The sequence below is a fragment of the Berghia stephanieae genome, chromosome 4 (assembly GCF_034508935.2).
Source record: "Berghia stephanieae isolate SIO BIC M18660-M18661 chromosome 4, UCSD_Bste_1.3, whole genome shotgun sequence".
Classification (NCBI taxonomy): Eukaryota; Metazoa; Mollusca; class Gastropoda; order Nudibranchia; family Aeolidiidae; genus Berghia; species Berghia stephanieae.
This window is the reverse complement of record NC_088363.1, coordinates 36,526,986-36,538,856: the sequence shown is the minus strand read 5'-3', so window position 1 is coordinate 36,538,856 and position 11,871 is coordinate 36,526,986. Positions and strand designations below refer to the sequence as shown.

Here is an 11,871-nt window from a genome sequence, read left to right as displayed (position 1 = left end):
GTTCGTTATACTTCCGGATGGCAATATTGTGAGCTTCTTTGCCAAAAGCATACTATCTATAAGCGTAGCGCGGTAATGCAGGGGGGTCTTTTGTAAGTATGTCAAGTTGAGCAGAATACCAGTTTATTTATTGTAGTGTTCCCTAATCGTGGATGTAAGGAGAAAGGATAAATGGATAAGTAGAGGTGCATCGTTCTATTTTATGTTATACATGTTACTTAGTTCTGTAATAAATGTATCGTGTTCGTAAACTTTTCTCTCTATTCATTTTATCGTTCCTACAATTGTCTGGCCCTGAAGCACGGACGTTCTCTTTCTCTCTCTTTTCATCTGATCGGGCTAAGCCCAAAGCAGTAGCCCGATCTTTTTCCCCGAGGGAACTTAACAACGAAATCCCTCATTCTATCCTTCTAGTCTTTCCCCTTTCTCTCTCTCTTTTGTCGACGTTTCGAGTTTACTGGCTCTATCGAATAACCAGGGAGCGCCAGAAACGTCACAATATATATATATATATATATATATATATATATATATATATATATATATATATTATATAACATGAATCAATAGTCCTCAATGTTTTGATAAATGGAGCAGTACATAATATATACTTAGTATATTTTTCTTCAACTTCTAGATACATATTGTTTCTTGCGTTGGCAATCTTCGGGACGTTAAATAAGTGAAAAGAAAGTGCTGCTGTTTTCATATTTCCGGGTGACTTCGTAAGTGGTTATGGTGGTTTGTAATTGTAGTAAAGGTGTTTGCTTTCTGTGTCTGCATGTTGATGTCAGTTTCTTCTGTTCAGCGTTGCTATGTTTGGTTTTGTAATGATGTAGATTTTTTCATCCAAGCAGAGGTTGCAAATTCTTTATGAGGGGCGGGGGAGTACAACTGTGCTCTGGATCATGGAGAAGGCTTTCCGTGTGATAGTGTGTTGTATGTATTGTCTTTGAGGTTCCAAACGTGTTCTCTCAGTGTTGTAGAATGCTATTTGTGTATGTTTCTGAAGGAAGATTCGTGTAGATTGTATCTAGCTTTGAATGAACATTCTGTGAGGGCGATGTATGCTACTTGTTTCAGTCTATCTGTAGCCTGATTAACAACATTTTGTGTCAGGCAAGTGCCATTTATATATATATATATATATATATATGTATTAATACCGGATAGGGAGACTTTTGGTACCCCTATTAGTTCATTTTACAGTACTTTACCAATAGGGAGACCAAAATCTGGTCCCCCTATTGATTTGACCTCTAGCACATTCACTTTTCTGATTTTAGTTTAAGGTTGTCAACCCAACCGTCAAGGGTATATAATTGTAAATCATAGTATTGAAGTTATTTGTTAAACACCACAGAAAGAAGAGTTATGCCTAAATTTTCACGTTGGTCAATAAGGTGACCGCCTGAAAAAAGTACAATAGGGGTACCAGTGTTTTCATCGATATATTTCAATAGTGAGGCACTATATCTTTCCGAAATTTTCTCTAAAATTCTAGAGCATTATATGGATTTTTATAGTAATGAAAACCTAATAAAAAATTGTGTGAAAGTTGATGAACTGTGAAATGAACAAGATATACGAATTATAATCTATTTTTAGAAACAGATTTATCGAATCTTGGTCCGGATTCTTATCTTGGTGACAAGAGACAAGCAAACATAGTAACTCTTTTTTTCGTGAAACGTATGTTTAGTCAATTTCGCGCAATTTCGGATTACGGCGCGGATTTTTTTCGACTTCGGCTCCTAAAGAGGCACTCTCTTCGCAGTCAGTAGTAGGTGGTTATCAGCTAGGCCTTTGGTTCTTAGTCAAAGGCTTCATCAAACCCATTATTGAGTAGCATGTTGATGCCTGATGCCAGTTGAAGCCATCTCGACGTCGTGAAATGGAGCATCTTCTGTCATAGCAGTAGAATCGTCAGATGCCGCATTTAAATCCTCCATTCCAGGCGTTGCTGTTGCCATATCGATCTTCGAAATGATTTGGTCTAGACGTCAAGTTGACCGTTCTCTGTCTGAAGAGATTTTAAAGCAATACCTAACATTATATCTTGGTCTACAAAAGATTCTTTTTAAATGAACCGCTGTGTTTCTATATTTTTCAAGAACCGAGGATTAGCTGATAACCACTGACTACTGACTTGCGAGAGTGGCCGACGGACGTCCTCTCTATAGCCGCAAGTATTTTTTCGTCACTTGCTGAGTTCCAAACTAGACGTCTATGGCATCGTGGGGTAAATTGATGCTGGAGGCATCATTGAAGAGACACCGAGATAATTTAAATGGTAAGTTATTGGCCATTCTTATTACATCACTGTTGATTTAAGATTTTCAATAGGGTAGACATCACACACACACCGATTGATGATTGTCACTTGTCAGTCAGTCATTTGGAAGTGGAGTCAGATAATTCGGGAACTTCTGTAGACTGTAGATTCACACTAGTGAGTAAGATCTGTCGTTTACTACTACTACTACTACTACTACTACTACTACTACTACTACGACTACTACTACTACTACTACTACTGCTACTACCACTACTACTTTTAGTTTTAGCGCTATCCAACTCAACACTTCTCGTGTTTATTTTATTTTGGCAAAACTAGAATGGATTTTTGAAAAGAATATAAAATAATTTAAACTTAAACCTGTCTTTGCATCTTGCTTTATGCATACAGTATGCCATATCACAAAATCATAGTTTAATGTTGAGAATATGCTATTTCTTTTATAACTTCAGATCAGAGAGATTTGAGCTTTAAAAATCCTGAAAAATGTCTTGCTGTCAATCCAGACAACCCTTTTGATGTGATCTATGATGTTAATGGTAAGAATGTAATTTGATGAGGAAATGAATAACATTTAGGTACACATAGTTTGCTTTTTTTTTTTTTTTTTTGAGTCATGATGTGTAATACTATTACAGTCCACTCCGGATAATTGCAACTCGTTTAATCGCAACTTTCGGTTAATCGCAATATTTCCAAACAATGGAAATAATTCTATATAAAAGTCACTGGTTAATTGCATCAAACTTCGGTTTTTTTAAAAGTGGTAAATTCAAGAAATCAAACAGTATATCATGATTAAATTTCATTATGGATGAAATCGTGACAGGTTGAAGAATCGAGAGTGAGCAGGATTTAATGCTACAGTAGTGTGTCACCACTCTATTAGAGTCGAAAGAGGGCGGGGCTCTGCAGTATGGGTTTGTGACGTCATCGGTGGCCATTAAATAGAAGAGGGGTGGGGCTGGTCATAACTTGACAACAGGTTATAAATAACAGTTATAAAGAGAGACTGAGCGATATCCTTTGTTTTAGGATTAACAACTGTGCATTGTGACCAACGAGTTTGGTGAGAGCTTATTGTCTCTCATTAAGGCTAATCTCTTTAACTCTGACAAATGTTGAATTGTTGAGAAAAAAAGATTGAAACTTCTTCCAATCTGAATAAGATATCGGCTTGCTTCATAGCTGCTTTTGGTTGACAAATCTACACGGGGCTGCCATATGGTTTTTGTTTCAATCAAATTGCTCTGTATGTGGTGGACTAAGAATATTATTTACTGGTTTGAGTTGACAATAAATGTGTAAAATGTTGAAATAGTGGACAGGAAACTGAATTTCGGTTAATCGCAACATTTTCGATGATCCCAAGGTATTGCGATTATCCTAAGTGGACTGTACCTGAATCTTGAACGAAAAACTATCATATGGATATGATTATAGACAGATTGGTTTCTGGAATTATATTTCCGTCCTCCCTTGCCAACTCTGACGTTCTTGAAATTTAAAAGAAAATAGCCAGAAGGTTTCGGACTTAATTTTCTTTTTTTTCCAAAGGACAATAGTCATAAGGTAAATAATAATAAAAAAATCCTTTTACAGCACAAGATGGCATGATTTTTTGTTTAAGAATTTAGAGAAAAACTTGCACATGATAGTCTTCAGCTTTTTTTTGTTGTTTTTATTTTCTATATAGACTCCAACTCAGAGCCTGAAAGTGATGCAGAACAAAGTTCCATATCACATGATTCATTTGTGGTAAGTATGTACATTAAAATAAAATCATAACATTTGTATAGCGTTTATCCACAGTTGGCACCATGCTCAAAATGCTTCACATCACCATATTTTGTGGTGGACAAAACACATTTGCCACAAAAGATGAGACCTGCAGTCTGTTAGGCGCAATACAATATTTCAGGACAAGGACAACACTGTTTTACACCAGTGAGATCTCCTAGTTTTTTGTTGTTAAAATTTTTTCTTTGCAGTGGACTTCGCCAACAATAACACTATTTTAAACCTTCCTCGTTATATTTTGAAGTGATATTCATTGATGAGCCATTCACATTTGAAGTCGTTTGTTTTTTATTTGACAAAATGTGAAAATGATGCGTTTCCAGGAAAAATTAAAATAGCTTCTGTTGGGATTATACTTTTGATCTCGCATTTTGTCCAAATTCTCTTGCATCGTAATGTTTGTCAACTGTTTTGTTAACTATATTGCAGTTGCAAGGTTAGGAAGTTCATATTGTTGCAATGACAACCGTTTATATGTCCAGAATCGTAGTGAGATAAAAAATTGTTTTGTAGTTGTTGGTCCTGGTGTAGGATTTAGAGAGTTGGTTAAAAACGGTTTACTGAAACCCTGGTTGGTGTATCTATATTTATCCAAGCACAGTTGAACATATTAAATACTTAGACAATATGTCTGCCTTTCTCAACTCTTTTTTATTATACTTGCATTATTAACCAGCTAATTGTTTAGTTGGATTATTAAACAATGGCTCTTCATGTTTATTGTCAACATGAATAAATTGATTGATCTGTCATCTTTTCCACAAAATATACAGGGTCCCGATTTTGTTGCTGACTCCGAGTCTGATTCCTCTACGTACTCTGTGAGGTACCCAATGCTGAGTACATCATTGTCTTTGGAACCTAGTGCTCATTCCCTAACTCAGTCAGAGCCTCATCCACAACTATCACAGACTGAACCTCGTTGCCAGTCTGGGACCCAGGTTCAACCCGAATGCTATACACTTGCAAACCAACGTGTTACGTGCAATGGTGAGTCATTTTTTTGTCATTCTTCTCCTTTGATATTTGTGGGATTAATTTTAATTTACCCATTCCTTTTAAAAGAAAACTTCCACCCCCCCCATGGTGCTGCATTTGTGTTATTGCATTTTTTTTCTGTTTTGGCAGTGCTGCGTCGCAAAATACGCTACCATTTACATAACAAGCACAAATCCAAATTTGATAGGGTGGACATCTTAGAATCTGAAACCCCAATGTGTGAGTGATATCAATGAAACCAGCCATAAAAATGTTCATGTTTATTTTATTGGCGTTTTTTTTGTCTGTAATAGACTTAAATTGCTTGTATTGTAAGTGTTAAAATGGTTTTTTTTGTTACAAACCATCTATATATTAAAACTGTTTCTTTGTATTTCTAGGATGCTTAAGGCTTTTTTTTCACAGACCAGCTGGAAACTTAACGAGAATCAGAGTAGATAACATTTTTATTAATCTTGCAACCTAAACAGTATATGATGATTGGGAGCATTTAAAGAAAAGCACATTTTCTTTTTAATATGTCGGTACTAAAATTATACTTTGATAATGTCTGCTGTGCTACAAACCCTGTTGACTTCCAGGTTCAATATTTTCTTTATTCTAAAATTCTGGGGTTTCCTTTCAATGACAACTGAGATCATTAAAATTCAGCTCACAAGATGATGTGTGTAGATTTGATGAAAACATATGTTCGAGTTGAGAAGCAGTGTTCACGAACTTGCTGATCGTTTTTACTAGCATTTATTTTCCTAACTTACCTGTGTCAATTAACAAAGGCAAGACTCAAATATTTTCTATCTGAACAGTGTGTTTGTTATTGAAATATTTCCGGCATATACATGTCATATTTCATTCCCACAAAATATAAATCAGGATTAAGTTGTCTGCGCATCAGCATCGTTCAGGCAGTTGGGGGGAAGTAAATAAGTCTTCTTTAAGGAATTAATGAAGCCGATGCTCAACCGGTCTGGAGGACGTTTGATTGATGTCGGCTGTTTGTTCTGCCAGCCGGTGATGTTTTCTCACTCCCTCAATGACAAAGAAAGTCATTGTTATGACTATGAACTATAGTCTATTATTACTTTTGTTACTATATTAATTGTTACTTATTGCCGCTACTGTTATTATTATTATTATTATTATTATTATTATTATTATTATTATTATTATTATTATTATTATTATTATTATTATTATTATTATTATTTATTATGATATTGCCTTCATTGCATTCTATTACTATTATTGATATAACTAATTTCTGATTGTTGTAAATAATTTATGTGAATTGAATTTTGTCGATTGGCCAAGGGCCTACAATAAACTTAAATGAAATGTTAGTCTTTGGATAGGACTTGGGTCTATTCTTGATTGCTTTTCCGCCTGGGTCGAGTGAAGCATTTGGAGTAAATTTTGTTGCTCAACGTAAAAAACATGACGCTTACCATTCCGCTGATACTGATACCTCCAAGGGGTGGTTGGGGGAAAACCTAAAATTCTTTTGACATTCTGTCTGATTATTCGCTGAAACAACAAAGGACAATCTATGTATTCAGATGAGACTTCAATGTGTTACTATTCCGATTTATGTTCATATTTTGATTATAATGAAGAGGGAACCCTGAACCCAGTGAAGTGGGTGGATTGATCTATTTATTTCTATTTCAAAACAAAAATATGGCGTCTTTTCACTGGATTTGTTATGTGGCAGAGGTCTCCACAAATCTAACATACCTCTTCCAAAGGAATAGATGGTAGAAAAGTATATAACAAGAAGGAATAATGACAGTTACTTGTCCAGGCCTTAAATATTTGGAATGCTATTCCTCTCTATCGCTGTCATGTAGCTGATGTGCATACGATCTGTCTATTGATTTATTTTCAGAGTTCATAGCATGATGTGCTTTATTTTCTTCTTTTTTTCCCAGAGAAATACAAAAAGCCAAGGAGACCCTGTCCATACTGTGGACAGTTGCAAACAAAACTCTCAAGGCATTTGATGAGGAAACACAAAGATGAGACAGAAGTTACAGAGGCCATGAAACAGCCTGTAAAGGAAAGGGATAGAACAATGGAGTATCTCAAGAAAAAGGGCATTTTTTATTCAAACACTAGAAACAATTCAATAGTTATGCGTGAGAGAGCACAAGGGTCACATGAAGTTGTTATGTGTGCTGGCTGTAAGGGGTTTTACTCTGGACTTTAGGGTTTATGAACACAAAAAGAAATGTAGTACTGAGCATGCTCTGTGTACTGGGGTTGTAAAATTTTATCCCGTGGCTCCCAATGCAAGTAAAGAAATAAAGGAGAATATTCTTGACAAATTTCGGAATGATGAGGTGGGAAATTTGTGTCGATCAGACAAAGCTATAGTATTGTTAGGAACAAAATTGTGGAGTAAAAGTTCAAAGAAGGAGAGAAAAGTTATAATGAGTGATTTACGCATCTTAGGAAATTTGATTTTAAAAACTAGGAAGAGAACAAATCAACCTTCTTTCTCTGGAGAGGACGTGGTGAAGCGTTGTAACTTTAATGAAATATCGCAAACCATTTCTGAAATGACTTTGAAAGAGGATGGGACATTGAAAGCAGGCTTGAAGCTTTCAATTGGATTTATATTGAAAAAGTTAATTAATTTCTTAAAAGGGGAATATATAAAGCAAAACAAAATGGAAGAATCCGCAGAGATAGATTTGTTCAAAGCTGTCCTGGATTATAATTGGGATAGTATTTTTTTTACAGCCAGAGTTCAATGTGAAGCAAAGAGAACAAATTTGAGAAAACCCAAAGAGATGCCATTAGAGAATGATATAAAGAAGCTACGGCAATTTATTACTGAAGAGATGGTCCGTATTTGTGAGGATGATTATCAATTATTTGATTCACATATGTTTGTTAGGCTTCGCAATGTCATCGTAGCTAGGCTTACAATGTTTAATGCGAGGAGAGCGGAGAACCCGCAAGGATGTTGTTAAAAGACTGGAATGATGCAGATTCAGGTGTATGGGTTGATCCCCAGCTTGTACAACATGTCACTGATCCTCTGGAAAAAGCGTTACTTGAGAAGTATAAGCTGGCCTATCAGTGTGGAAAGGGAAGCAAGATGTTGGTCCCTGTGTTGATACCCAATGACACAATTCAGCCTTTAAGGAAACTTGCACAGGAGCGTAAAGCTGTTGATATTTCAGACAACCCATTTCTTTTTCCAAATACAGGAATATCCAAAGATCATGTAAGTGGTTACATTGCCATCAAATATGTCACTTCCTTAGTAAAGGATTTAGAGAAACCCCAGTTGTTAATAGCTGATAAATTCAGGCACCGAGCTTCGACATTATTTGCCTTACTTGATGTCCCACAACACGAGAGAGATGTCTTCTATCGACATATGGGACACAGTGAATCAATCAATCAAAACATTTATCAGTGTCCACTTGCAATACGAGAAATAACAGAAGTTGGTCATTTTTTGGGTCAAATTGATAACTCAGCATCGGTCACTGGGGAAGGAAATTGTAACATTGAAACAAATGACTCTGTAGTGAATAGAGACTCAAATGCAAATTTTGGAACATCCATAGTAACAGCTGCAAATCAAGAAGAAATATTTGATGGTGAAGCAGGAGTGCCAAATCAGCTTACGTGTTCTTCAAAACAAACTGAACCCAAGAGGAATTCAAGCAAAAATCGGAGATACATGTCATGGTCAGATGAGGATACAGATAGAGTCAAGTCATATTTTAAAAACTTTGTCGAAGATGTTTCAGCACATGGTTCGAGGGGATCATTACCTGGAAAGTCTGAAATTATTCTGTTCTTAAAACACCACAGGGTATTTTCACAAAAAGGAATCCCTGAAGGTACACTAATTAGTTTGGTGAAGACAAAGATTTTTAATGAAAGAAATAAATATAGAAGGGAAAGAGCGTTTCAATCGGTGTAATGACAATCATGAATTTGATTTGTATTACATTCATTGTATTGTATAGTGTTATTGACATATTTTGGGGGTTTACAAAAAAGTTTTATCTTTATATAGTACAATCTGTTCATCGTTGCAATATCCTTTTTTATATTATATGAACATTCATTTGCTCAGCTTGAGAGACAAATGCTTTGTAGAACCATAGCTGCCAACCGTTCTGTTAAAAACGGATTTGTTCCGTATTTGACTTCCTGAGTCCGTAAGTGCTTATTTTTAGTTCAAAATCCGTATTTTGTAGTTTTTGACTAATTTGTGGTAAAAAAGGCATGTGAGCCTAATGAATTATTATTATTGATCCATTATTATTACTATTGTTGTTATTATTATTATCATTATTATTGGTGACCAGTGAGAGCATAATCTCCATTTGTGTAGCTCTTTAATTTGAATTATGCCTCTATCATAAATTATTTTCAACAATTAAAAAAGTTCCATTCGTTTATATGACGCCTGTATTTTACTCAAACCTTTCATAATGTATTGGAGATTTGCATAGGATATGGATGTTAGCCTCGATATACTTTGAATATTCTAAGACAGTATTGATACTTTCACTATTTGTTACAAATATTATTTTAATTAAGAATAAAATTAAATCCACCTTTTTGATTGGAAGGTATTCAATCAGAAAATCAATTGCTTATATTGATTTAAGATGACAATGATTATTTCCCTTTATTAATTTATGAAATATATAAATTTAATCCCTTTAAAAACATCTTCATCTGATTTTAATTTTTTTTTTTTCAAGCAAGCTTTTGTAACGGTTTAGGTTCAAGAAAAATAAGTATACTCCATTTTTAGGTGTGTTTATCTTGTCAAAGTAAAGAAGTAGGAATTCTCTAATATTTAGAGGTGCATTTTACTATAACTACTATTATAGTATACTACTTAAAGACCATTATGTTGCATGAAAGAAAACATATATGCAATCGTCTACTTTTTATCTGAACTCACCTAATTTTTACCCCAAAACGCCCTCTCAAGTGATGTACCAGGTTGGTAGTTATGCATTTCTAACCATCTTAAGTTATTTCATTTATTTTACAATTGTGCTTCTTGTGTATTGGTCCTTATCAAAGTTGAGGCAGTTGAATTCTTTCTTTATATTGTCCGTTCTGAATTTTGATCTCATTGTGGAAAGCTCCCATAGCGGGCAGGGAGGTACACACTGTGTCTTCTATCCCCTTATATCTGTTTTCCAACATGCTTTCAGTCTTTGTCTTGGAATGAGATTACTTGTTTTTTTCCTGGCCCTCGCCGGAGTCCTAGCTGGGAGGGAAGCAGTCAAATGCATAATTATTGTTTTGGGAGATGATATTTTTTTCCTTGTAAATCATCTCTCTGTTATGTATTATTACTATATTTGTTATTTTTAATGTATAATGTAAGCATTTGAGTGTGTTCCTCTTTGTTGGATTTTGTTCTTGTGTCCGGATGAGACTTATAGGTGATCTCAAACTAAGTACATTGGTGACATGCTCTCGGAATCTACATCTGATCCCTATTTGTTCCCAGTTCTCCTATGTCTTACTTTCTCTTGGATGCTTCAATTGTAATTCTAGAACTTTTTACTATCCAATTTTCTTCCTTTTTACTGGCGCTGATATAACCTAAATGTGTTGCAAGCGCCGTAAAACCCTTAAAAACAAAACAACAATCATTGTGGAAAGTGTCATTTTAACGATTCAAATGTGCTGGTACTAAACCCGATAATTTAGCAACATTTGGACTGGCCTCTGTTATCTCAAACTTGTTAGTGTTAGTAATAGTAATTAAAAAGACTGACTTTTATATGTTGCGATTCGATGAAGGGGGGGGGGGGGGGGGGGGGGGCTTCGGCACACGTCGTCCCTCATCCGGGCCAAATGAGCGTTCCTTATTTTTATTTTTGAAAAGTTGGCAGCTATGTAGAACTATCTGAAAGAATCAGATATGGCAGAATAAAAAGTCTTTCTACTAACCCTAACTTAATTGGCCAATGTAGCTTTATGTTCAGCATTTTCTAGATACCTAATGTAAAACTTCACTATTCTTTTTATTTTTATGATCATTTTAAGAGTTGCAATCTTTAGAGGTGACTGTCAAGAAATGACACCTCTGTGCATTTAATTTCATTCTTTCTTTATCCCCTCATCCTTAATCAGAATAATAATAATTAATAATGAAAAAAAATGCAGCAACGACAGCTTAGAACAGCATAAAGTGCTTAAGAATTATTTTTTTTTGCATTAAACTTTATTCAAACGATTTTCAACACTTTTGCTTCACAGTTTATGCTTTTAACAAATGCAATTAAGCAACTTACCAGCAACAACATATTGGTTTGTTATCATTTGAGGGTTTTATCAGTAAAACTGTTTCTATCCTTTTATGTTGCACTGTACACATAACAAACTTCATGCTTTTATTTGGTGACCAAAGACTTATGTGATACAGTGGATGAATGTTTGTGATGGCTTTTGGAACTGAAATAAACCTGCAATATGATTTGTAGACTTCTATCGTTATGTATCATTTTTCGGTCAAATGTAAATGTAATTTTACAAGAGCTTGATGTATCATAAAACCCACAATGAGCTCAACGTGCAGCTGGTAGTACATTTATATGGACACGAACAACGTTGTTACAATTCAGTAACGTACTCCAATTAACACAAGTGAGACTGTAAATGAGACTTTTACAATGACTCTGCATCGCCACAAATATGGATTCGAACCCTGGCAACTCGGGCGTCAGACGAACTGTCTACCACGAAACCAAAGCAAGCATTGTGCAAGTTAAAGT

At 35.1% G+C, this 11,871-nt stretch overlaps 1 protein-coding gene across 1 annotated transcript; it reads left to right on the top strand.

The window, feature by feature from the left end:
* Window positions 1-4,594: 4,594 nt before the first annotated feature.
* On the top strand, window positions 4,595-7,304 carry LOC144971759 (uncharacterized). The gene is made up of 2 exons (XM_078912833.1): window positions 4,595-5,089; window positions 7,027-7,304. Exons 1-2 carry the CDS (start codon window positions 4,813-4,815, stop codon window positions 7,302-7,304), a joined length of 555 nt encoding a protein of 184 aa, XP_078768959.1. The 5' UTR covers window positions 4,595-4,812.
* Window positions 7,305-11,871: the final 4,567 nt, after the last annotated feature.